At 36.8% G+C, this 27,800-nt stretch overlaps 3 protein-coding genes across 10 annotated transcripts; 2 read left to right on the forward strand and 1 right to left on the reverse strand.

The window, feature by feature from the left end:
• The first annotated feature begins 1,540 nt into the window (after nt 1–1,540).
• Nucleotides 1,541–10,287, forward strand: cd9a (CD9 molecule a). 2 transcript variants are annotated; one of them, XM_044124619.1, is made up of 8 exons: nt 1,541–1,766; nt 4,504–4,606; nt 4,692–4,789; nt 5,544–5,618; nt 6,148–6,249; nt 6,659–6,748; nt 6,936–7,019; nt 9,025–10,287. In XM_044124619.1, exons 1-8 carry the CDS (start codon nt 1,698–1,700, stop codon nt 9,088–9,090), a joined length of 687 nt encoding a protein of 228 aa, XP_043980554.1. In that variant the 5' UTR covers nt 1,541–1,697; the 3' UTR covers nt 9,091–10,287. The 2 variants fall into 2 exon arrangements, with proteins under 2 accessions (XP_043980554.1, XP_043980555.1); XM_044124620.1 differs by lacking the exon at nt 1,541–1,766 and adding an exon at nt 3,320–3,570.
• A 1,742-nt stretch (nt 10,288–12,029) lies between these two features.
• On the reverse strand, nt 12,030–18,230 carry bbs10 (Bardet-Biedl syndrome 10). Of its 5 annotated transcripts, none has more exons than XM_044124622.1 (5): nt 18,153–18,230; nt 16,071–16,290; nt 15,042–15,992; nt 14,684–14,722; nt 12,076–13,440 (listed from the first exon to the last, which is right to left on the reverse strand). In XM_044124622.1, exons 1-5 carry the CDS (start codon nt 18,217–18,219, stop codon nt 12,666–12,668), a joined length of 2,052 nt encoding a protein of 683 aa, XP_043980557.1. In that variant the 5' UTR covers nt 18,220–18,230; the 3' UTR covers nt 12,076–12,665. The 5 variants fall into 5 exon arrangements, with proteins under 5 accessions (XP_043980558.1, XP_043980557.1, XP_043980556.1 ...); XM_044124621.1 differs by having other exon boundaries at nt 14,684–14,725; XM_044124624.1 differs by lacking the exon at nt 18,153–18,230 and adding an exon at nt 17,919–18,081 and having other exon boundaries at nt 14,684–14,725.
• A 1,065-nt stretch (nt 18,231–19,295) lies between these two features.
• On the forward strand, nt 19,296–25,943 carry syt1b (synaptotagmin Ib). Of its 3 annotated transcripts, XM_044124627.1 has the most exons (10): nt 19,296–19,680; nt 20,238–20,334; nt 20,714–20,877; nt 22,659–22,840; nt 23,191–23,304; nt 23,391–23,558; nt 24,083–24,250; nt 24,515–24,632; nt 25,333–25,466; nt 25,551–25,943. In XM_044124627.1, exons 3-10 carry the CDS (start codon nt 20,745–20,747, stop codon nt 25,755–25,757), a joined length of 1,224 nt encoding a protein of 407 aa, XP_043980562.1. In that variant the 5' UTR covers nt 19,296–19,680; nt 20,238–20,334; nt 20,714–20,744; the 3' UTR covers nt 25,758–25,943. The 3 variants fall into 3 exon arrangements, with proteins under 3 accessions (XP_043980562.1, XP_043980561.1, XP_043980563.1); XM_044124626.1 differs by lacking the exon at nt 20,238–20,334; XM_044124628.1 differs by lacking the exons at nt 19,296–19,680; nt 20,238–20,334 and having other exon boundaries at nt 20,689–20,877.
• The last annotated feature ends 1,857 nt before the right edge of the window (nt 25,944–27,800 follow it).

A 27,800-nucleotide genomic window follows, 5' to 3' on the forward strand; every position in this document is an offset into this window, starting at 1 on the left:
AGATTTCCTGTTACTTTCCTGTTTCAATTGGTTGGTCGACACGGAGGTTGATGTCAACCAACCAACCACTGGGAAAGCCCAAGCAATGGGAAAGAAAGAATAAAATGTACAAAATAGTAATATTCATAAATCAGAAAATGATAACAATAAAGTAGCATTCCTTCCAATCCCTACAGTCAGATTTATAGCTGTAAAATTTTAACTGTAAATGTGGCTAACATGGCTGAACAAGTACAACCGTTAAAATCTGATTTTTAACCATTTCCTACCTCACATTATATATTATATTGGTGCAAACAAATACAAGTTATAAAGTTCTAAGGAAATAAAACTGATTTTGTGGAATGTCAAAACCTGCCAGGTCTTTGAACTCTATTTGTGTCTCCTGTGATGCACTTCCAATTTGAATGTGTGTCTAATAGTGCCAGAGGTGTTGAATTCTACTATCGGTATTTGGTATTACCTTTGTCATGATGTCACAACATCATTTTATTTTATGAAAAACCTTTACCCATTCATAGATCAATTGACAATCTGAGAAGCTCTTTGAGTTCTAATTATTAATCAGGATAATTAGAACATGAGCCATACACCAAGTTTCATTTTCGGCTTCAACCATCAGTATCTATTTTTCAAAATTTCATCATTCATAATTTTTCATCAGCACAGTTACTGCACAGCATTTCACGAGACTAAATAATGTTATGTCTCTCACATTTGTGTTACACTTGCATTTATTTGAAAATAGACAAGCACCTCTGCAATATACATGGTGTGCGAGAGATGCATTCATGTGGCAAAAATACATATAAACCTCTAACATGGTAAATGTTTTTCTTCTTGTGAGGTTAATTCATTTTTTTAAGATATGTTGTTCTTGGAGCTGACTTAATAAGTCAGCTCCAAGTTGATCACAAAGCATTAAAAAACAAAACAAAGAGAGGCTACAGTGAAAATACTGGAAAGCTGAAATATGTTAATTCCCAGATTATATTTAATGGCTCTGTAAAATGTTATTTCATTTGATAATTATTTAATCTTTTTAATTGTTTCTATAAAGATGCATAGTCTAAGTGGCCCAACTTTGGTTTCACAAGGTGAATAATTAACTGTTGTTAGGTGTAATGCAGACAGCAAAATATTAACCCCAAGCTAAAAACAAAATAGCCTGCTCGAGCACCATGTTCATTCATGTGCAGTATATTGAATACATGAACGCGCATTTCTTATTCTGGGAGAATTACGTCATCGCACCTTGCGGGCTTCAGTTTGTTTTGTCACAGAAAACGCAAAAAGCTGTGATACTTGGCTTTATATAATCTGCATTTAAAACAATGGTTTTAAGTCTGGTTTAGAAAAATATAGGACACTATAGTTTAAAAAAATACTGTCATTAAACAGTTTAAGAAAATGTCAAAATGATTGAAAAGTTTCGCAAAATATCAAAACAAAACCCATTTGGTGCAGTTGTTTACTTTTCCAAATTCATTTAGGAAATTAAAAAGAAAGGAAAGGTTTAAGTCTTGTGGGGGCGGACCACTACATGCGCGCACTGCACAAGAGCCAGCGCCAGCGCGTCGACGAATACTCGTTTAGTACACTGACTGTTATTTAGAGGAATCACTTCCCTATTCTTACCCTCTATTTTAACACCTATTCCGTTAAACAGTCATAGGATTTGAAGCAGAAAAATCGCCATGGCAGCGCTATCGGGCGGAGAGAGATGCATCAAGTATCTGATGTTCGCCTTTAACCTGGTGTTTTGGGTAAGTGCGAGGCGAGAAAATATTTATTCTCTTATGCATCCTGTCGATTGTTTAAGAACGCGCGCGGATGTGTGGGAGCTTCTCGTGCGCGCGGAGTCGTATGAGAGCAGGTTACTAGATTGTGAATGAGATGATGGGGGTGTCCCGAATCTCGCAGAGCACCGAGCGGGTCTTATCGTAGACGTTCGTATGATACAGAGCACTGACCGCTCACACACACACACACAAAGACGCACACTAACCCACACACACGCAATCGTGCCCTCAGTGTTTGTAGATCGGTCTGGAGAATAATCCCCAGTGGCCAAGTGACCCAGTTCCACGACGTAGCGTTAACTTTGGACTGTGGCTGCATGACATTTTAATAAACGAGACCAAGTAAAGATTACACTGGTGAAACGTGATTAATCTTTAATTCGTCACGTTGTATTTAAAGCTACAGCTGTGCGTTGATCGTGTAATTTAAATTTGAGACCCACGCATGCAGGGTGTGTAGTGTTTACTTAAATGGATGTGTGGTTGTATATAGATGTTTTCCCTCTGATTCGTTTCTAATTTGTGCAGCTATTTATAGTGGTAGGAATAGCCATACATTAGTGGGAAGGCAGGGATTTCCCACCGTGCGTGCGCGTGGGCTTTCAGGATTATACGTGTGCTTCGTATGTATTTGCAAACGTTACAGATTTTTTTCTTCTAAAAAGCAAGTTCATTTAATATTAAAAAAATTAAAATCAATAAAGATTCTAAAGTACATTTGGTTAAATTGATTTTAGTTTGTTTAAAACCCGCAGATTGTCATGTGATTGCAGTTGTGTCATAAAGGGGAAGCGGGAGAACGATCTGAAAATGTTATGATCAATTCTTTCAACATCAAATCATAGAAAGTTAAAATGTTCACCTTTGTGTGGCTGTCCGAACAAGGCTGATGTTGTATTTCTGGGATTCAAGCGAACCTCTGTGAGCACCAGTGTCCACATTTAATGATCAAAACACAAAGTCTTACATTTGCAAAATAAAAGAAATAACTTGATGACCCTCACAACAGTTTTGGCATTCACATTCAAAACCAATTTTGCAAGGAAAAGTAATTTAAATTGTGACATATAATTGAGCTTGCTTTTCACATGAGTTTGAATATGTCTGGAGAGTATTTTCACTATACAAAATCATCAAAACCAATGTTGGCAGAGTGGAAAATAAAAAGGACTAGAATGCTTCTCTTTGGGGGCTGTCTGTTGTTTTAAGGACATAAGCAGATGCTTTGTTTGATTATACCTCAGACTGCCTCCAGTATCAGACCATAATGATCAAGCTTCTCAAACCAGGATAGTCATGCTCTGTTTGACAATGGAGCAGTAAATATGCTGCTAAGCAGGCATTTTAGAAAATGCTCAGAAAGTGTTGACTTGCCCAAACAGGAACCCTCTGAGATGGTGTGGGACTATAAAACGCCTGTATGTCTGTGTGACTTAAGTAAATGCTTTTTTTAGACAACACAATGGAAACACGTGTAGAAATATAACACAATGAGTTGGAAAAACACAGACCAGACCTCATTTGACTAAACAGTGTGAAGGTTGCTTTCTGGACCTGCTCTGCCACTCCTAACTGTATAATCAGGTGATTTAAGGTGTGGCGTCCCAAACGTTTCTTTCGTTTTGTCACACCACGCAGTTCAGCTTTCTCTTGGGCAGAAGCTAGATGCTCCAAACGGTGGATTGGTTCATACTGAATTAATATGGCTCTTCCCAGGGGGATCAAGTGTTTAAAATATCTCATATTTATCTTCAACTTTATTTTCGGGGTATGTGCACTTTATTTTTCTATATTGTGAGACGTATGAAAAGATCAGACAGAGCTGTTAACAATATATCCTAAATATGTACTACTTGAGAGTCAGCCATTTTGCTGGACTATAGGGAGACCAGGAAGAGGCTGAGAAGCAAAGCAATACATGAAAATTAGGTGGGAACGATGAAACTTCACAAGGTTTCTCACTGAAGAAAATACAAGATGTTTTACTTTACTCTCAAAAAGTAAAAGGTTTACTCGTCTGTCTGTGCTCACAGAGCTTCTTAGTACATCACAATGTGGTCATCATGGATTGGTAAAACATTCATTCAAGGACAATTTAAGCCATTTTTTCTTTACAGTTTAAGAAGTGGAACTCCTGTAAAGTGGTCCCAGATGCTAATTTCTTGTAATTGTAACATTTATCATTTACCATGCAAATATCACATTCTTATTCTCTCCTTATGTGACTCTTAATGTAGAGGGGAACTTATAGTCATAAAAATATATTCAGTTGTTTTCATGTTTGTCTAACAAGATATAGAAAGGAATCAATATACGTACAAAAGAGACTTCAGGAATGAGACGTGCTGATTAAATGAGCAGTTTGTGCAGTGGGTTCATCATGTGCCGTGAGTATTTACCACAAAGGACTCTAACATTTACGCAGGCTTGTAAACTAGTACTGCAGAGACATTCCTGAAGCCTCTAAAAGGAAAATAAATGGAAAACACTTTAGAGAGTGCATGTCAGAGCAGATTTCAGAGCAGCTGTTTACACTTGTTGGAGCTTATTTTTAAATGCACTTTGATGTCAGGCAGATTTAAGATATGCCCTGAATATGGACTAAACCATTATATTAAAAGCTACAGTAGAGGGAAGCATGCAGTGTTAATTTAGTGCTAATTGTAGCATTGTGTTAACTGAGGTATGTAATGTGTGTCAGCTTGCAGGCACTGCTGTACTGGCTGTAGGTCTGTGGCTGAAACTGGACTCGAAAACCAATAGCCTGTTTCAAGGAGAAGATTCTCCGTATGTGTTATACACAGGTAAGACAGATTCACAAAATAACAGGCATGCCTTAAAGTTTGTATTATGTCAACTCATTCATGCACTTTGTTATATGATGTTTAGGTGTTTATGTCCTGATTGCCGTTGGAGTGCTCATGATGGTGGTGGGCTTCCTGGGATGTTGTGGAGCAATCCAGGAATCACCGTTGATGCTGGGGCTGGTTTGTAGCACTTATTATAATTTTATTACCCCCCTATGGCTAAATTGGGCACCTAGGATAATGGGTATTTTACAAGTAGGGCCTTAAACGTGTAAACAAATTTGTATTTGATGAGGAAATTAGGAAAGTTTTGCTTCTACCATCATCTACTTATGTTTCTGGCAACATAAGGTTAAATGAGAAAAATAGGAAGTTAACAACAAATGTGTTAACTTCCTTTAATTACCTTAAAACTTAAAACTCAAAAACAGATAAAAATAATTATTTTAAAAAAGAGATAAAAATAAGTATTTAGTGACAATTCAACCTTTTTATTCCATACCCAAATAACAGCATTCAAAACAGTAATTTCATTATATATAGTCAGGTTCACAAAACTTTGCATTCAGGTTTTATATACTGTTTTTTTCACAGACTTCTAAATTCTCTTCAATATCCATAGCTTGTGAACTCCCTATTTAAGGTCTGAGACATCTGCTTTCATCATTGTTTACTGAACAGTCTCAAGGCCACAAGGGAGTCAGTAGATTTTCAGCGGTTGCTCCCCCCTTCCTGCTCTCCCCTCCACCCCCCAACCCCCCTTCTCCTTCATAATCTGCTTGCACTAAATCTCGCTGGAGGAGGAGCCAATGAAAACTGGGTTTGGCCACACTCCACTGCCTCTGCGTTGTGCAAATGCACATACAATACCAGCACACAAGCATGCATGGAAGACAGGTGTCATCTGAGTTTAATTTTGTATTTCTCTGTGCAGTTCTTTTCATTCCTGCTGATCATATTTGCCATCGAGATAGCAGCTGGATTCTGGGGATTTTCAAACCAGAACAAGGTAAACTAATCACAGTGTGTTCTTAAAATGGATGCCATGATGCTTAAAGACAGAATGAAAGTAAAAGCAAGAGCACTGCACATACAGGGGCGTCTCAGTATATTAGAATATTATTGAAACCATAATTTACTGCAGTAATTCAGTTCAAAAAGCAACACATTAGACAGATTTATCAAATACCCAGTTATGTATTTATTTCATTACGATAGACCAATGCAAAAGACTTTTAAATGCAAAAATTTCATGTTATGGTCCACACAACAAGACAACTGCTGACATTACAGTTCTCCAGCAGTCACTGCTGAACACAAAAGGAGATTGCTAAAGAAGCTGGTTGGTGTATTCACACACATTGAGTCATTGAGTACTAGGTCTTTATTTTGGGTAAAAGCACAATCATTTAGTACAACACAAAGGACAACAAATAAAGATTATTTTAAAGACATTGTCAAAAATTGACATTTTTCACTTCGGAGTCTTAGTTGTGACATAAGTTTTTTAGTTTACCATGCCTGTGGTTGTGTTGCAGGTGTTGGATCTGATCAATGGATTCTACAGACAGACATATGAAGAGTATGCTAAAACACGAGATGAGGGCCTAAAAGAGACTCTGCGTTTGATCCAAAATGAGGTGAGATTTGTTGGACTTAATTCCTGCTTTTTATTTTCTCTGACAATTATCTGGACCGATAATAATTTATCACAAAGGGGGGGATTTTGACAGCAAATAAATGTTTTACCTAAGTTCGATGAGTGTTTCTTAGAGCTGGAGTAGAACTACTATATCTCAGTTGTGTCTTTGTAAGACCTGTAGCTTCATCTGCAAGGCAGCATAATTATGCACAGCATAACTATGGAAGTGAAGGTACAGAAGCCAAAATGGAAAATTCATCAATCATATCCTCAGCTCTGGCTTGCTGGGAACTTTTCCATGACTCCAAAAAAATTGAGAATTACAGAATAAGCCAGTATTTTACAGTATCTCTTCAACACACAGACTAATTAGGTTACATTGCACTATGTTATCTGTCTGTTTCCAGTTATACTGCTGCGGTCTCAAGGGTAGGATGGAAGAAGCTTATCCTGATCTTTGTCCTCCTGCAGAAAGTCTTGACATGTTCATTATTAAGGTACAACCACGACCTAAATTATCCAACAAATGTTTTATCTCTGTTGTGACTGTATGATTTGTGCTATTAGTGACCATGTATTGTTATGGAAGCATCTGTTTGCAGGAGTTTGGAGAATCTCTGTTACCTTTATCTGTATATATCATGCTGTAAAGCGAGGGAGCTGAATTACTCCTATTTATTACAGAGCTGTCCTGATGTCATCGACGAGGTGTTTAACTCCAAGTTACACATTGTTGGAGGAATAGGGATCACTATTGGGGTCATTATGGTGAGTGTGCAGCTGGCATACCTTAACCAATCACATTTTACACTTGTTTCAACTCAAAGCTCGGAAATCACTATGCAAAGGCCCTCAAAAACAACAAAAAAGTGTTTATTTTAACGGAAATGTTTACATAACAGGATTGGGGAATAGTACGTTTTATGTAATTAATTTATTTCATTGTATTTTCCATTAATATGTAAAGTAAAACAGGTATTGATATGTTTAATTTAGAGTGACTTGCAGAAGTGTTAATACCACTTGAACCTCCTTACATGTTACAACCACAATCTTTTTAAAAAATTTTTTATTTATTTAGAACATGATAGAAGTATAAAATTACACATGGATAAGAACACTGAAAGCAAACGACACATAATTTTGTACTACAATAGTCTTAACATGCTGGAAAAGGAGTAGGAAGAAGTAAGAAACTTATGAACTCCTAGCATGGGAACTCATACCATCTCCTCATTATTAAATAAAAAAAATAAAATAGAATAAGCATAGGTTAACTAATTTTCCATTTTATCTGGGTTTACATATGTCTAAATATATACATCCATACCCACACACACTCATATGCATTAGCCTCAATTTACATATACACATTAGTGTTATCTCTCACCCATATTTCTATATCTTGTGAAAACCACCGCCTTATATTTCCTTTAAAATTTTATTAAAATTAAAATTTTGACTTTGTTTTAGCTCCTTATTTTTTAAATATAAGTTTACACCATGAATTGAAGTACAAAAGCTCTTTCTTGTTGTGCGTATACTACGAATCCTTAAGTTTGAGTAACCCTCTATATTCCCTTTCTCTTTCACAAAACATATTGTTTATGTGTTCAGGTAGCAGTTTATTTGATGCTTTAAACATAATTTGTGCAATTTTAAATTCCACCAGATCTTGAAATTTTAGAAATTCTTGATTTTAAGAGTAATGGGTTTGTGTGCTCATAAAAACTGACATTATGGATGATCCTGTTGGCTCGTTTCTGTAGGATACTCAGTGGAGATGTTGTAATTAATTCCCTACACTTCTGAACAATACGTTAAATATGGCAAAATCAGATAGTTATGTAGAATAGGAAGTGATTTATTATTCAGAATATGTCTAGCTTTAGCCAGGACTGATGAACATCTACATAGTTTATTCTGTAAATGTTTAAATATCTTAAATGTATCCTATTAGGATTTTGTGGTAAATCCATACAAAATGGCACTAACTATGCAGTAGAAGGGTAGGGAAACATTCTGTTTCTCAAATGCTAAAAATGAAGCTTACATTTGTATTTAGCCTCCCCAGTCCTTATACTTATAAATAAAATCCAGAGCAACCAGTTATGTTTATAGGTCACCTCCTTAGTAAATACAGAGGGGATGTATGTGCAATTTCAGCTCAGTATGAATACAGCTGTTCTGTGAGAGCCTTAATGTACAAACAGGACCATGAAGATCAAGGAACACAACAGAAAGGTCAGGGGAGAAGATAAAGTTGAGGGTCAAATGTTTCACAGAGAACTGTTAATCAGATGCAACATGTTTTCTTCAACACAAACAGTGAAACTGGTCAAAGTGGAGGTAGAGACAACAATCCAAGACATACAGCCGTTCACAGATATGGAAACATTCACACATTTTTTTCATCCAGTGAAACTGGTTAGAGGCATATCCCTATAAGATGTGCAGCTGCAACTGTAGCATCAGGTGTATCTACAAAGGATTGACTCAGGCTGAATACATCAAGAACACAATGTCTATGTCACCCTTTTCAGATTTTCATTTGCAAAAATATTTTGAAAACCATTTTTTCTTCACCTAACAACTTATCTTGACTACATGGAAACTTCATAAGCAGTATGTTTATCACATGGCTTCTTAGCAATTCTAAACTATTTTAATTGGTACTAGAGAGAGCCAAATAATTCAGATGATTGCAAAGGTAGCAGATATTTAGGAATGGATAATAAATACACATAATATACCCTTTGTATTTCTTCAACAGGTGTTCGGGTTGATCTTTACCATGCTCCTGTGCTGTGCCATCAGGAAATCTCGGGAGGTGGTGTAACACCCACTGGAAGTCATTGTTATTGTTGCATGATGTCGTTCTCAGAGTCTTCACTGCCAACAAAAATAAATCACTGCTTTTTAAGGAGGGTGCTAACCTAAGCTAAAAAGGGTTAGCCTAATTCTGACTGTGGAGAACGTGAAGGCGTGATGCACTTAATTTTGGTCAATCTGGTTTATTTATGTACAGAGTTTTAAGAATTGTGCTACTACACAGTATGAAACATTTCATACTAACTTCCTTGTCAATGTTTTTTTAATGTACAGACTGGCCTTTCCGGCACAGTAATTATCAAGTTCCAGCATTAAGCCAAATAATTTCAACCACATAGATATATGTAAAGCCCACACAAATTCTATGGAGACTAAAATAAAATAAAAAATTAAATGCTACAATTGGCTTACTTTATAAATGTGGTCCAAAGTGAAAGAGAATTTTGGCAGAATGTTTACTTGTTTGTTTTTGAGCTTTTTTGTTTCTCTTTTGTCTAAATGAGACCAAAGCCAGATGATGAAAGAGGTTCCCTCAAAAGACAGCGTTCATGTCCCAACATATTTTCACATTCTCTCAGTATATCAGTAAATCAGTGACACCTTTGCTCCTTATATAGATGCAATGTTTTTACTATGTCCATGTATAAAACGGGTGCCATCTGCATCAGTAGCAGTGACGTACTGAAATGTGTAAATTTGTGGTCATTTGACTGAAATCAGCATTTGTGAGCTTCTAACTATCTAAGCGAAACAGCATGTCAGTGTGTATTGATGATATTGATTTATCAATGGCGACCACTTTGGATATCCTGCTAATGGAAACACCGCCACTTCAGTACAACAAGGCAACAAAACCGATGATGGCTAGCAGCCAAATGAATGCCAAGCTAAAATCTACGAGATATTTGTGGTTTAAACAAGCTTGGTGTTACAGTAGCATTCGGCTCCATTTTGTCTGCCATTTATTTTTTTAATTGGCACTTGTTTGAAATGCCTTTTATTTGTTTTGTTTTTTTTTCAATTTTTGTATGTTTTATATTTCTGTTTGTAAATTTTCAGATGCTTGGTGTGCATATGTCATATGCAGTTTAAGCATTTTGCAGTGTCCTCTTGATTTGACAGAATAATTTCATTTATACACCATGCACTGTAACTCTATGTTAACAAGAGCCAAATACAATAAAGTGATTTAGGTTGAATTTGAGGAGATTTTGATCTGTCTTGGATTCACAAGCACACATACCAAGAAATGACATTCTCACAGGCTGCTTTTAATCATGATACCTAAGCATTTTTTTATGATACCATATATTTCCAGACTGTTCCCCAGAGTTTCTAGTTCTTTTGTGCTCACTTGAAGAAAAAAAAAAAATTATAATCAAGTATTAAAATTCAACATGAACTTATTGTAAATATGTCTGCAGTTCAAATGCTTTAAAATGCCAATCTTCAAAACCAAGGCAGACAAAAGAAGGAAAAAAAATAAGGGACATAAAAAAGGAGATATGGAAAATGAGAAAAAATGGTTACAGTATGGAGCATTCAAAGTATGTGTGCAAAGATTGAGGAAAGCAAAACACAAAAGAGGCCACATGGAAGAGATTCTAAGGAAGCAAGGATGGACACAGGAAGAATTAAGGGAAGGACACAAGGGAGGGTGGGAGGAAAGGTAATTTAAAGGACAGAAATGGAAAGAAGGATGGACAGAGTTTCAGCGCAGTCTGGAAGGTTTTGTGTTTTTACAGTGTTAACACAGCAGGTGTGTGTCAGTGTGTGTCGGGGAGAAAACCTGTATTTCTTGACTCTCAGCAGCTTTTTCACAGGTTATATAATGAAAATCGTTATATAACCTGTAGGGAAAGGGGGCACAATAAACAAAGGAACGACATAAGCGAAAAGAAACAAAGGAATGGATGAAATAGAAAAATGAAGGTAAGAGGATGACAAGAACATAAGAAATTACAGACACAGAGAGGGATTGAAGGAAGGAGACTAAAGTGAAGATCAAGATCACAATGAAAGTTGGACATAATGTATAGGTTAGAAAACAAAGACTATTTGATTTTTTTATACGTTTCCAGATCTAAGCAATGTAAAATCCAATTCCAGTCTTTTTCCAGACTGCGCTGAAACTCTGTTTAATCACATGGACACCAAACATGAATAATTTACTATCTCACTGAGTGTACAAAAAGGCATGTCAGGACTTGAAAGGCTGAGGTGTCCTGATAACACAATAACAGTTCCGGTTTATTCCCTAGTGTGCAGAGGAAAAAAAAACCTAAAAAAACACCCACTCCCTCAACTTTCTCCACTTTGATTTTGGGGACAATCAACAGTGACTCATAAACACAAACAATGAGAAGAGCTGCCTTTGATTAAGACAAAGTGACTCTGAGTCACTTTGTCTTAATTAAATTGTGGAAAAATGTGTCTCAAAAACTAAGGATGTAGAAGTAACAGTAAACAGAAGGCTGTGTAATTGATTAAGAGTCTATTTAAAATCCAGATGACTCAGTTCCTCCCAAAAACAGAGGTGAAAACAACATTTGTGTTCCTCTGATCACAGCACAAGGAAGCAGACTATGATTTGGCTGTTGAAAGTTGGGTGCCGTCAAAGCCCCGCTATGCAGATTAGGCTTTTTGCAAAAAGGAGAGTACTTGTAAGGCCATGTTTCTGTGCTGTTACAACAGTAAGTTTCTTTTGTGTACACCAAACTGTGATGCTCATAGGAATACAGAAGGAGAACAAAGATAAGAAAGAGGCATTTAGAAGAACAAATAATGACGCAGATGAGCTTTTCCTTTTTCCTAAGAGTAAATTACTTCATGGCTGTATAGTGCTGTGAAAACAATTTCTTCTGTATTTTTTTTTTTGGTCATACTTAAATGTTTTAAGTGATCAAGCAAATTGTATTGTCAGAAAATCTGAGTAAATACAAAATATAGTTTTCAAACATTTTAATTTGGTAAGAAACAATAAGAAGCAGGTCAAAATTATTCCTCAAAGATTTCTTGCCAGCTATCACAAATGATTTATTGCAGTTGTTGCTGCCAACTTTGGTACAATCACTTATTGGGTTTATTTAGGATTTACTTTTGATGTAGTGATGATGGATTGGATAGATTTTTTTTCCTCTCAAAAAGAAGTAGTTACTGTTTGAAAACAGCATTCACTCTGTTTATCTTTAATATTATGTGTTTATATATATAACACATTATGTGTAAGGAAAAAAACAAAAACCAGAAGAAAAACTAGAATGGAGACAATTACATTGATATATCACTATTCTGTGCAATGTGAAATTACAAAATTTTCTCCTTATTTTATTTGTTTGGCAAAACCTCCTCTCAGTTCATCCATTTGCCAATAAATACAATTCTCTTTTATGTTTTCATTTACATATAATACATTTTCACAGACCAAAAGCACTATATTCTGATAACACTGCAATGAAGAATCAAGAAAAAAACACATTGAAAAAAATTACAGTGCAATTATTTTATCCAAAATTAGTTGTTCTTTTTCTGAATGTTGCCACAAAAAGTACATTTCTAGTTTCCTGTTAGTGCAACACAACTTCAGTCTTCATCCTCATCCTCTGAGCTTTCCGAGTGAGCATTCAGGGAATTGTGGGACTTTGTGTGTAATATAGTGTGTGTCCGCAGCACCATGTGCATTCGGAGCAGATTTGTGAGACACTGCAGCACAGCCAGTACCAGCTGATACTTACAAGAGACAGATTCAAGGCCCCAGTCCAAAAGTTTTAATGACATGTTACCCTTTTTACAAGAGCATAAGTTTAGTTTACCATTTCCAAGAGGACCTTCAGTGTGTATGAGGTTTGTGCTGAGGGTGTTTGGTTGTTTTGGAATTAAAGCCATGACCCTGGATTGTGCCTGCAGGAAATGTTTTAGGTTGTGAGAGTAAATCTGCTGGGGCACGCTCAACAGGGCGTTTGCCAAGAGCTGGGAAACTGCACTTGTGTTAACAGAAACTGAGCAACTGTGGCCATATTGATGAAGGGCACGGTGCAGCAGAAACTCAAATGTCCCACCAGCAGATATTACACAACCTGTCTCTATCACACATTTCTGATGAAGACGCACTCTGCATGCAGTTTCATTACTTATATTGTCTGCATGTGAAGACGTGCATTTTTCTGATGGGATGGTTTTCTTTGGAGCCGTCTGAGTCTTGTGCACGGGCTCCAATGCTGTCAGTAGCATTCGAAAGGCGTCTTGAAATGCACATGCATGCTGATCAGCTTGACCTTCGCTTGGGGCACAAATCACCAGGCTACAAGGTTTAACTTTGAGTCTTTCTTCACAATCATGGAAGTCCAAATGAACGTATCTGTCAAAAACAAAATGACAATAGTTAACCTGAATGTTGTACTGTAGATAACAATGCCTTGAAAAATTACACATATACCATGAGTTTTTTTCAGATTCTACATTGTTACATCCATGAAACATCAATGTATGTTTCAAGATAACTCGAGATCCTCCTTTTCCATGATGGGCATTTTAGTTTAGCAGTAACAATAGATGAAATTACTTTTAAAATTAATCATACAAAGTTAATATCTAAACCCATCAGTAGAATCAAACCTCAATAAGATCAGTGAGGTTGTGCTTTTATGTTTTGTGTCATGAAAACTTTGCTTTAATTCTATTTATTTTTATATTCAAATCATAAGAAATCATAGTCATAAATAAAGGTAGAAAGAGTGCTGCCAAACTATGAAGAAGGAACAACAGGTTTCCTGAAAAAAAGAGGAAGTAAGTTTCTAGCCTGCAGAAATTTTTAAAGAATGAAGTCTAAACACTTTGAGTAATTGAATAAGACCCAATGCAAAAATATTTGTATTAATATTGTTTTAATGCTGAATCAAAGAAGCTAACAGAGGTTATAGATGTGATTTTGACAATGAACTTGAAATGATGTGGAATGTGTAACTGCAATCGAAGATCACAGATATTGGGTTGGAGGTAGATACTAGAAGACAGATAGGAAGGAAAAGGGAGAACTGAAAGTAGAGCAAATGTGACTGGTCTGTCCTGGGCACAGTCCAGGACAAAAGAGGAACCAACAGAGCAGGGTTTGCTGCACAAGGAAACAGAAAACAGTTGGGGGAGACTTAGACTGCTGAGAGAAGGCCTGCGTGTGTAGACGAAAGGATGGAGTGTGACCCTTAAGCAGGCCCGGAACAAGAACACAGACATGACATAATGTCTCCAAAACAAAAGTGGATCAGTCAATAAAACCAGCATGGCCAATGCGAACACGTTCACAGCGTGGAAACCCCTATAAAAACCAATGGAAAAGAGGAACTGTTGGTTGGATCCTCCAGACAACTTTGAGCCAAAATTGAGAGGAATAAAGAACTCTGCAGATGAAGAAGTGCCGGCGCCACAGATGAACCGAAGACTGTCCCGCGTATTGAGACGAACCCAACAGTCCTGCAATCTGTGGCACCAAATTGCACTTCTCTCATCATCTGGGTTCAGATCCCAAAGACAAAGGTCAAAGGCAAGAAGAGCCATCACCCAAAGCCTTATCTCAGCATCAATGCAGAGGCGAAAGCTCAACAGACCTGCAGGGATGCCTGCCTTCATCGATCAGCCTCCTCCTCCTGCTGGGAAACATTCTTCATCATCAAGTCAAATCTGGGGTTTGAAATAAAATTTATTTCTGGTTCTCAGTTTCAGCATTAGGGAAAGAAAGGTTAGATTAAGATGACTGACTTTTTCATATTTGATTATTTCTGCTACTGAATTGAGCTGTACTGACCCTTGCAAAACACTGCCTTTACTAATAAAACATTTAGCCTAAATTAAACCCTACAAGACGTGGTGGACATCCAATTAATGTGTCGCCTCACAGTTCTCTGATAGGTATAATTAATTATGGTGCTTGACTTTGAAGAAAGAAACTAAAATATATGCACCTACCTGTGGGCTCCAAGCAGTAATGGTTTACAGAAAGTCAGTGTTGCAATATGCTCTGGATGAATCCTCCTGCAGTCTGAGATGGGTGTTACCCCACTTAGCTGGGTAAAGAGAGAAATGTCTTCTTCACTGACACACTCCACAAGGCACATCCCTGCCTGTGTTGCTGCAGCCAGGACAGCAGAGGACTGTTTCAGTGCACACAAAAGGACAGAGACACCAAAACTCTGCAGAGTTGCAATTATGCTCTCCACTGACCTTTCTGTCCAAGAGCTAAAGTGCACAATACCCCTGTCCTCTGTCACTTTGTCTCCACAGCGCAACTCAAGTGCATCTCGTGTGGTGAGTAATTTCGGCTGCAGGTATCCATTGAAAACTACAGCTTTGAGTGGCTGCTTTCTTACTTGGGGGCAAAGAGTAGCAAAGTCTCTGTGAATCACCTGCCCTTCAATCAAACGTGAGCAGCTGACAGGGACACCTGATACTTGGGTATGCAGTGCTGGGAAGCTGCTATTTAAAAGTTGAATGGCGAATGAGGGTTGGTCGTCTTTTACCTTCCAGTGACTGAGCAGTTCACAGAAGAGGTTGCGGAAAAAGTCACAATACGCATACCCAAGGCGTGTGTGAAAAAACGATACCAGAAGAGTTTGAAAACTGAGATTATGTTGTGTTTTCGCTGTGAAATTCTCTAATGAAACACAGAATCCATGTGGCAGCACATTCAGCACAATGAGTTCATCCAACTCAGTCAGCGCAAATTCTAGCAGTCTGTCAGCCAAGTGCCTGGCAGTGGCAGCTTCTGCTGCTTTTGTGGAAGTATGAGGCTGAAACATATGAGGCTCCTTAGTGGCTGTTGCATGAATTATTCGCAGTAATGATGCAAGCAGAAGAACAAAGGTTTTGGATCCATCACCCGTTATTGTGCTGTGCTTCCAGACGCACCTCACCACCATCCTAAGACAAAAACAAATAACATTGCAGAAGAATTTACAATTAACCAGAAAGTGCAGAAAAATTCATATTTGTTCTAACCTGGCCAGTGGGTGATCCAGATGCAGTGCAGTGAGGATGCGTTTTCCGCTTCGGCTCAACATCACTTGTCCTGTGTCTCTAGTGAACAACACCTGTCCTCCTTCAGGTCCAAAACTGCGAAGGATGACGGACTCCAGTGCAGACACTGTCTGTAAGACGTGACTGAGGTGGAGTTGCTCCAGTGGCTCCATCTTTACACGCTGGAATGTGTTACTGAAAACTATAAAGAAGGAAGTGTTTCACAATTTTAGATCCTGGATGTGTAAATTCACATTAATGACCTTTGAGCAAGGCCAGGGCTTTTCATGTAATCTAAAGAAAAACATTAAAATAACAAACCTTCAAGTTTTATTCTAAAAAGAGAAGCTTTGCTTAGGTGTTTTTTTAGATTTAGTATGCCATGCACTGAATACATCAAGAAGACTTCATAAATCATCGGTGCTTGGTCAAGCATAAATCAAAACAAAAGAGACATATAATGAGTAGGGCTAAGGATGGTTTGTAGAACATGATTTAATTAAAGGATCTGGGACTTCCTCCCAGACAGTCGATCTGCTAGCTTTGAAAGAAAACCCTAGGGCAATACAGTGGAAGGAGTTGAATATCACCTTACAGAGACAGTACTAGGACAAATCAGGATGAATGGGAAGGCATTAATGACAGCAGCGGCTTAAGATGTGAAAAAATGCAATGTGACTAAAAGACTTTCAGTCAGCAGTGTAAGACTTTCCTGGTTCTTGTAATACAATTTGAAATTGAGGTCCAGTTCTCATCAGATCTTATTAAAATTTAATAATCTCAATTATTAAAAATAAGAAAGACAAGAAATATGCCTTCGTATGTGCTGATTCTCATGAATCAAGAAATAGAAACAAAAACCTTTCAAACAAAAGCAGCATTGCCAAAAAAAAGAAAAAAAGGCAAGTTTATGTTAGCACCAAGTTTATGCTGGCACCACCACTCACAGTAAGGAGCTTAGCAAGAGAGGTAAAAAAGATTATACTTCTACTGTAAAAATCAAACTTCCATCCACATATGACCCGGCCTACAGGGTCACAGGGTGGGGTTGGCTAGACTAGTTGCCATTACAGGGCAATACTTAAAGCAACCACACATAAGGACAATTTTGAGAGACCAGGTAAGGAAACATGTATGTCTTTTGCTGCTGCTGCTCCTGTGGAGTCCAGACAGAGACCAGGAATGTTTGGGGAGAATTATGCAAATTCCATGAAGAAATCCTCCTGTCAGGTTTCAAACTTAGCTTGCTTGATGTAGGCAACATTGTCAAGTACAGTACCACCGTGCAACTAATAAATAATCTTATTTCTTGAGATTTTTAATTATCTTTATTGAGAGTGCCAATAAATGTGGATAATACTGCTTAAAAGACTTTCTGAAATTTAAAATGTACAATATCTGTAAGGTATGCGTAGAATATAGATCACCACGACTTAGAGCTATCTAACATTTATTTTTATAAAGCAGAGAAAACGTTCATAGTATGATAAGGAACAGGTTTTACGACATCTCAATTAAGTCATAGAATCAAGTTTTATGGTATTTGATATTTCAACTGAAGAAGAACGCGTGCAGTTTCACGATTGCAAATATAATTTTAACAAAAAAAATTTTGACTCAGTTTGTCGATTATAAACATCGAAGAATCCAAACTAAAATCTGCTTGAATTCATCCTAACATTTAGAAGAGTTCGACAGAGAACACGGTCTTTGTTTAAGACAGCGTTCTTAAACAAACACGGTTTGTTGTTTCTGAAAAAAACACTGTCTAAGACCGGAAAATTAAAAACGAATAACCACAGTTTCGTCGTGAAGGTTTAACTACCTTACCCTGCTGCCTCGAAAATCATCAATAACTTAATGTAGCTTAGTATGAATGATGAAAACTCGACAGCAACAAAAGACTAACGGTACCACGGTAGCATTTACAAGCTAGCTCTTCACATGACGCTACCGAAAAGCTTCACAAACGACCTTAAATTTATAAACTACAGTAACAGATACACAATAACCTGATTAATTTAAGAAAAAATAAATAAACAAAACGAACGAGAAAACACACACCAGTAGAACAGGAAGCATTTCCGTGTTGCCTAGAAACAAGCCTTCCTCTTTGATTGTTAAAGCTCATCTCAGAGTAAATGCTTGCCATCTAGCGGCTCAATGAGGAAATTGCGGGACTTTTGTTAATTTTTTTCCACACGTTTTAACTCTCGAATATAATAAACCTATAAATACTAACAATTTACTACATTCTTGAAGAACACATTAATAATCTTACGTTACACCGTCCTTCTTTCTCCACTAAAAGTTTCTATGAAATGAAATGAAATGAAATGAAATGAAATGAAATGAAATGAAATTAAATTAAATAACAAGCAACACAGTAGCGTTTGTTGTATTTATTAAAATCTGTATTCAATTTTGTAGTTTTAATTTATTTTAATTTTACAGTGCCCTGCAAAGGTAGTCATAATCATTGAACCTATTCAGATGTTGTCATGTTCAAGCTTAAGTATATTTTATTGGGTCTTATGTCACTGAGTAATTTAAAGTAGCCAGTAATTATCTGGTGGAAGGAAATGATGCCTGGTTTTCAAAATGTTTTGCAACCAAAATATCTTAAACACGATTTAAGGTATTTCACCCTTTTTATCCGTGGGTCCATGAGAACACAACTGTCCTCATGACAGTTACAGTGTTAAATGTGTTAAATCATATCACCAATGAGGATGCCTAAGAAGTATCAATGTGAGTATGCAGACTTCGCAAAAGGAGAAATGACACTCTAAGATACAGAAAATTTGGAAAAAGACGATACACAAGTGTATGTTTCTATAATGGGTTGTTTCATCTGTTTTATCTCACAGGAGGAGATAAGTCAGTCCATTCCCTTGACCTGCCTCTTCCCCTTTACATCTTCCATACAGTAACACTGAAACGTCAAGGTGAACTGAGCAGCACAGGAACCTGATCGCTATATTACTGCAGAAACCCCATCCCAAGCTTCTAAATCAGGCTACATCTATACATATGCAATGTGAGGCAGTTCTGCAGCTTCTACCAGATGTACACATACACACACGCACACATAGAGCTGTCAACTCTAAATGTAAATGCCCTCCATTGCTGAACTCTCAGTATGCTAACGAGTTTTAAAAAGCAGTGTCACTACACTAATGAATATGCATCAGGGGCCCGGTGAGGGTGACCTGTAGGGATGGGACAAGAGGTCTTGAGGTGGGGCGACAGGAATGTAAACCGCATCTCTCACGAGACCTGATTGGACAGAAAAAGAACATATTCACCACAATAGAACACCCACTATCTCTCACACCCACACATCCTCACACAAACACACACCCTCAACCCTATCTTGCCCCACCCTCCCCGTTGTTGCCTCTTGATCCAGCTTCACACACCTGCTCTGCTTTGGTTGATGTCTGAAGACTGGTGCGATGTAGGCAGGGCAGTGAACCGATCCACACATCAGCACTTTTCTTTTTGCTTCTCTGACTCCTTCAACTTTCCTCACCCTCTTCAAATATTGAAGGAACAGAAAAATCTGATATTTGGACATCTTTTACCACAGGTATGGATTCAATTTTTTTTTCATTATGTCATTAGAAAGCCAAGTAACAATAATTTCAGAAAATTTATAGATTTACAAAAAAGTACATATAACAAACCACATAAATTTGACCTAAGCAGACCTGCACCAAAAAATTTAATATGTTTAAATAAATAAAAAATAGATAAAAGTGACAAAGCTTATCTGAAAATGGTGTGATTTCAGATTCAACACCAGATTTTTAAGATTTAAGATTTTAAAATGTAGCTTTATAGGTACAATATGTTGCAATCTTTGCTACAATGAAGTAGTGCAGTTAAATCAGGTGTAGTTAAAAAAATAAAAGATTTTTGCAGAAATTACACAGATAGAGTAAATTTCATGATTATAAAAGATGCAGTTTAGTTAGCCTAAGATATAAGTAGCATTTATCATCTCTCATTACTGCCTTGAAGCTCAAAAATCCTTTAAAAGTGAGATAAGTGTCTACATTGATGTGCTGAGTCAGCCCCAGATACTCAATACCTCTGATGTCTGCAGAATCGAAAATAACAACCCAAAACATTTCCTGTGCTCAGGAGTCAAGTTTTGGCAGCATTTATTGCACTGGCGTGACCTTGGCACATGACTCTGACCTCTGGCAGCTGAGAGTGGAACAGCGGAGATCCACACGTGGTGCTCTTCACACACTTCCCCTTCTGCCGCCCCCCAGCCATACCTCTTTAATTGCATTTCAGCAGCTTTGGCAAAGACAGCAGCTTTCATATCCTGTGTTTGAGTGTTTTTGCAATGCCAGCAGAAATAAAAGAAGTTATTTGACACTGGTGTATATACTCCATTTATAAGCACATTATTGCATCAAATATTTGATCAACAGACTAAGGAATCTGTCCGTGATCACACGGTCTGCTCTGAAGGGCTCTTCAAATTACGTTAAATAAAACTAAACACTTTATGAGATTTATAGCTGTGGCAGTCTCTGCCTTGTTTGAAAGGTGATGCTGCAGAGTGTTGCTGAGCCTTTTTTTTTGCACTGTTTTCATTTTTCTGACAGTGAAATCCCTGATCTGTCACTGCGACCGATAATGAACCGACGAGCTGCACCAAGTACCTCATTCAGCCCCACTAAGATCCCAAATGCAGCAACTACACCAAGCACAAACCAAACTGGAAGCCACGGTGCCAATAAGTTCATGAATGAGCTACGGAGCATCCACAGTGAGTTGGACAGCAGAATGGATTTCCTTTGGATCTCAGTCATATTTCAAAATTACTGTTGTATGTCAGCACTTGTTAAAAAAATTTGAGATTATTGCTTTTGCTCCAGTATATTAAATATTTAATATACTACTTAAATACAGGATATAGGAGGAAGTAACCGGCTGTATTTAGCAACAGTTTTGGCGGCATATCCTGGGAGTTTTCAAAGGGGAAGGTAGATTGGAGCCACAAATAACTTGAGGTTACCACATCCAAATCAGAAGCCATAGCAGAATTTTATGAATTTTTATAATGCAGCTTTTAAAGTTAGGTGGGAGGCAGAGCAGAGAGTGAGTTATAGACATACAAATGTGAAACCTAGGGAAGAAAGTAATTAAAGTATTGACATAAGAATAATAATAACAAAAATAAGTAAATAATTGAAACACACTCTCCTATCTTATAATAATAATAATAAAAATGCATATGAATGTCTGTCTGCATGTATGGCAGGAGGGAAGAGGGGCTTGTTGCTGTTATTGCATACAAATTTCAGGAAATCCATATTTATCTACACCACAGCTTTAATATAAGGTTTAGGCCCTGTCGATATAAGTATAGAGAATTTACACCCTTTCTGAAAAAATTCCTATAACGATTACCTTTTGTCTGAAAGATCTTGGGGAGAAAAATTACTCCAATTTTTCCTTTTTCAGGGCTTAAATGACAATGCAAAGCAGTTAATGAAATAGACCAAAAACAAGTATGATGTGTTTGAGGCCAAGAATTACAGAATGTCAGAGGTGCTGCTATGATATAATTGTTTTCAAACAGCCTTATATTGATTATTCAAGTGGAAATCAGGGTAATTAAAGCACCTCACCTGATATGTGTTTCTTTAAAAAGAAATTCCCTCAAACATCAGTTTAATGTAATTTTTGAAAAAGCTTTCTTAAGGATTTAAACCAATATGACTCTTTTTGTAGTTATTTTACTGGCATATAAAATGCAAATAAAGAGGTGATACTTTATTTGCCACCAGCAAATAAAGTGGTGACAAAGTGAAAATATTGAGGGAGTCTGGGGAGGTCTCAGAGTGGAGAGGCAAACACTGGAAATTTCAGTTTTAATGTGCGTGACCTTCAGGCGGGGAGGCAGCACAGCATGAGAAAACATTATGCCACCATGATCAATATAGTCACTTGAGACAAGGAGTGCCTTGAAGACCCATTATCAATTAATGGTGTTTACTCGTTCCTCCATAAAGGCCACCTGTTATATAAATACAAAGCCATTGATAAATGCTGTTTAGAAAAATTTTAAAGTTCTCTGGGTGCAGAAAGATGGAGGAAACATGTTTATCAACAATTTTGCCTACTTTTAGAGCATCATTTTGAATAGAAATTTTATTTTAGTTTCATTAAATTTTTGCAAAACTCACAACAACTTACAGAGGGGTTGTAAATTTACCCTTTATCAAACTCACCAAAGGAAATATCTAAACTGATCTACAATTATCATAAAAGATTCTACAAATGTATTACCCCCAAATCTCATGGTAAAAAGCCTTCAAAAAAAGTCTGTCAGGTCATCTGCAAAATATTATCACTGTGGGAGGAACATTCATAAGTCCTGTAATCTAAACTTAATTTTTTTTTAAGTTAACCAGTGTGTCCAGGGATGTCTAATTAGGAATTTTCATACATTTTTACCTGTTAAGAGGGCGATGTTACCAAACTGGACCAGATGCAAATGCATTATTATTTTCTCCTATGCATTTTATGTCTGTGATTTTGTAGAACCATCCTGGGCTACAGCCGCCCTTTGCGTCGTCAGTTTGTGCATGGTGCTGTCATGTGTTCTTTGCATCTGGAAAAAATGCTTGACAAAGAAGGACAAGGACAAAGAAAAGGACAAGAAGAAAGGAAAAGAGAAAATCAAGGGAGGTTTTGACACTGAAATGGATGGGGGTCACAATGAGGTACGCTAGTGCACAACAAACACATTCACGGACAGTCACCTCCTGTAGACGCATTGTCCTTGTAATGTATCATAGCCCTGACGTCTGGGTCACCCAGGACTAGTTAAACTGTCAGTGCACTCTAAGACTAATGGACGTGCTGCTCATCGTTCATGTTAAATGTAAAGTTAAAGTGAAATGATGAAAGTTGCTTTGAAGGAGATAACTGCCTTGTCTGAACAACAAATGTCTATTGTTACATAGGTTAATGCGGAAAAATAGCACAAAATCGTCCGTTTACATCTTAAAGAAAAGGCATGTTTAAATGCGTATTTAGCATTTATATTGAATCCATGGCTATCTGTCTGCAGCCCACAAAAGATGAAACAGTCAAAGAAACAGAGCTTTCAAAACATGAGGCCAAGGAGGACGAGAAGCTCGGCAGACTTCACTTCACATTAGACTACAACTTCACCGAAAATTCGGTGAGTTCCTGCAGCTGCTCCATCTTCCAATTGGTTATCAGCTATATGTCTTCATCCTGTTGCCATTCTCTGTGTTCACGCTCCAGCTAGTGGTCGGCCTCTTGGAGGCTTCAGAGCTTCCTGCAATGGATGTGGGAGGCAGCTCTGACCCTTATGTTAAACTCTACCTGCTCCCAGACAAGAAGAAAAAGTTTGAAACTAAAGTCCACAGGAAGACGCTGGAACCGAACTTCAATGAAACCTTCACATTTAAGGTAAAACATCAGAATCGGCAGCCTATTTAAAAGGGCTGGTTTGTTAATACAGTGATGAAGAACTTGGCTTCAAACAGACATATTCTGTTAATGTTTTTTTTATGTTTTTTTGTTTGTTTTTGTTTTTCTTTTTTGTCAGACATAATGTTTCAGATCATTTAACAAATGCTAATATCAGTCACAGATGACCAGACTAAATTCAAGATGGAGCTTTAAAAAAAAAAGGATTTTATGAAGTGAACAAACCAATCCAAATCATTCTGAGCCTTTGGAAAAAAAGTTGTCCCCCAAGCCAGCAACAATCGCTTTCAAGTAATGACAGGGAGGGTTTTACATCACCATGGAGAAATTTGAAATTTTGAGCCATCATAATTTGATCAAAAAGACACATCAGACATCACAATTTGTTTTGTGATCTGAAACATTTAAATACAACAGCAACAAAAAAAGCAAAAGTAGAAGAAAAGGAGGTCGTTATTTTTTCACAGCACTATAACTATGTGAATTTTTGCTCTCCCGTAAAGGTACCATATACGGACTTGGGCGGAAAAACCCTTGTGATGACTGTGTATGACTTCGACCGGTTCTCAAAGCACGACGCAATTGGGGCAATAAAGATACCGATGAGCAGTATAGACTTCAGCCAGTCTCTGCAAGAGTGGAGAGATCTGCAGAAGGCTGAGAAGGAAGAGGTGGGAAGATAACTTTACAGAGAGCTGAATTAGTTAAGATTATGCATAATGAAAAGCGTATGGGTTTTAAAAATTACCTATTATGGAAAAATGTTTCTAAAAAGAAATAATTTCTGTTACTTATAATCAGACAAAATTATGCTGTTTTAGATTATTTGGAATCCAGCTGTTCTGAAGCAGCTGCCTGCAAACACTATATTAAAATATCAAAAAATATTCATTATCTGACATTCTTCCAACTTGATCTTTATGTTTGTGAATCAGAGCGAGCGACTTGGAGACATATGTTTGTCCTTGAGGTTTGTACCAACTGCAGGGAAACTGACTGTGGTTGTCCTCGAGGCCAAGAACCTGAAAAAAATGGATGTGGGTGGATTATCAGGTGAGTCTAGCTGCAAAGCTCATGCAAATTTGCATTTTAAAACTGCAGACAGCAGTAAAAACTTTCCGTTAATGTTTAGTGAATAATGAATAATGATGCCTCGGTTTTACAAAATTCGCAGAAAATAAGAAGTTCTGTGATTTGTTTAGCATCTAGATCTTGTTCAAAATCAAGAACAAGGGTACAATTTGAAATTCAGAAATGAAATAATCCGCAGACCAATAGATAATGTGATTGCTTTTCCTTATTGAACTTGTCTTCATATGCAAGTTACACAAAAATCAATGGATTAATAAGGTGAACCACAATTCAAGTCGTGATGTGGCTAAACAATAATAAATGTCACAATCTAATCATAAATTTACGTTAAAAACCTTTTCTTTGTTAGAAATCCAGATTTTTATCTTTTGCACATCGGAATAAAAAATTAAGTCTAAAAGCTTTTTAACACACTTGGAAAATAACAAAATAAAAATTCCAAACTTTTCCTGACTTTTTAGGAACCTTGAGGTCATCTTAGATTCCCGTCACTAAAATGTTTTAACATTTAAAGTAGCTGTTGTGGGTCAGTTCAGTTCGCTTGGATCTTAAATAAGGAATCACTACAACTAATGTTGCTTTTCATTGATAGAGTTACAGAACGGGTGCCAAGCTTCTGGTCTGCTGCTTTAACATAAAACATCCCTGTTCTCTCTTGCAGACCCATATGTGAAGATCCACTTAATGCAGAATGGCAAACGACTGAAGAAAAAGAAAACTACTATAAAGAAAAACACTTTGAACCCTTATTACAATGAGTCATTCAGCTTTGAAGTGCCATCCGAACAAATAGAGGTACGCTAAAGAGGTATTTGATGATACGTAGACGTGAATGATGTTCAGCATATAATCTTTCTTCTGCATAAACTTTCTTTGCAGAAGGTGCAAATAGCAGTGACTGTGCTGGACTATGATAAGATTGGGAAGAACGATGCCATTGGGAAACTGCTTCTGGGCGGTAACAGCACTGGGACTGAACTGCAGCACTGGTCAGACATGCTGGCCAACCCACGACGTCCAATAGCCCAGTGGCACAGCCTTAAATCAGAGGACGAAGTCAAGTCATTACTTTCCAACAAGAAATAAACCAGTGTGCAGGAAAATCAACTATTTATTTTAGGCTTATTTACCATCCTTCCTTTTATTTATCTTCCCAACTACATTAAGCATGTAAATATTTTTGATTAAACATTTATGTTAAAATAATTGACTGTAAGACTTTTAGAGTTACTTTTTTATTCTTCATCTTAAAGATTATTTTAAAAATGCATAACTATATAAAGTGCAATAAAACAAACAAGATAATACATTATGTTACATCTGTTTTGTGTTCACTGCACTAACAAACAAAATTCACCAGTAGAGGGAGACAATTTAAAGTTCTTCAATGAATGTTTGACGGTGATATTCTCTTGCTGCTTTGTAAATTTGCAAAGCAGCACCTCGTGTACCTCGTTATGTAAGAAGAGTTGACACCACTATAACGTAATTAAAAAATGCTCTATCTTGCATTTATGGTGTATTTTCCTACATGGGCTCCATAAATGTCTTAGCCTAATTTTGAATAATTTGCTAAACTAATCTATACACTGAAATGACGAGTTACATGTATTTTTTGCCTTTAATATTTGCTTGTTATATTTAAGATATTAAGCATTCACCCACAACCTACAGGCATACATTCATGTCAAATTATTTGTGAAAGTTGTGACCACATGTTATATGCCAGTAATGTATTTTAGGATTAAGACAGACATTAGATTTTCATATGTTACATTTTCTGTTAGTATCTCATAAGAGTAGTTGAAAATGGTAAAAATAGTCAATATAAACACCACTACCTCAAACTACCAATATTTCAAGCTTTAAACACAAAATGAAGTAAAGAACTAAGAATTAAAACCTCACAAACAATGGTGTTTTTTTTGTTTGTTTTTTTTTTTTTTGTTTTTGTTTTAAAAGCTCATTTATAAATAGAATCACTATAACTGAATATTACTTTAAAAGTAAGAAAATATTATATGACAATGATAGTGGTATATGAAAGAATCAAATTACTAGTTTAAACAAATGTATCTTTAGCTTACTCTGGTAGCCTACTCTAGTAGGCTAAAGATAAGCTAAACATAGAAAAACTAAATCTTTAGTCACTCATTTTTTACTCCTATGATGTGACAATGATGACCATTTGTCACAATGGGAAAAAGGAATATTTTCTTACCTGAAGGAAACACACCCTTTATGTAAGGCAGATGTATCTTGATCTTCATCAGTCATAAAATGGCTACAAAAACATTTACTGGCCTAAATTTGCCTCTATCTATCTTGCTGCTATTAAAGCACCCTGGCCTTACTCTTAAACTCATCACCATGCCAAATCATTCGCCATGCCAAGCTGCACTGATGCAGTAATTCATGGGAGACCTAGCCAAAAACAGGGTGTATAGATTGTTTTCATAGATTAACCTAATATTGTAGAAAACTGAATTCCTAGCTTCATCCTCTATTAGGTGTAACAATAAATAAAAGAATAAATAAAATAATGCTGTGAGCAATATTTTTTAAATATTTTGCTTTTTGAATAAAAACACTGAAACAAATTAATTTTCAAAATGTACTACTTGATGCACCTGTGAATGAAATTAAGTAAACCTGTAGCTTATGGCAACACGTGAAAGTTAGATTTGTTAAAAATGTCTTATAACATGCTAGCTAGATTAACAGATTAATTCATAATTCAAAAATATATAAATTATTATGAAAACTGAAATAATTTTCTGGCAAAAATTTCTTTAAATCAACATATTAGCAGTAATGTCAACACTGTTATTGGTTAATAACCTAGTATTTACGCTGCTCTTATGAGGTAATTTCCATATGATATACCAAAATATGGTATGTAGTTGGTTAATTAGCGTTTATACTCTGTTCAAGATAGGAAAACAGACGCTCAGAGTATCGCAGTCATGATGGCCTCCTCCACAATTTCCCTCCCTAAATCACAGAAAGCAGACCCGTGGAGTCAGAATGGGGGTGTTGGTGTAACAGAGAGCTCACTGCAAGATCACCTGTGCACGCAGGTGTGGACAAACCGCTCGTCATCTTCCTCAGGAGGGGCTTTCGCCTCCT

This window comes from Gambusia affinis, linkage group LG08 (genome assembly GCF_019740435.1).
Source record: "Gambusia affinis linkage group LG08, SWU_Gaff_1.0, whole genome shotgun sequence".
Lineage (NCBI taxonomy): Eukaryota > Metazoa > Chordata > Actinopteri > Cyprinodontiformes > Poeciliidae > Gambusia > Gambusia affinis.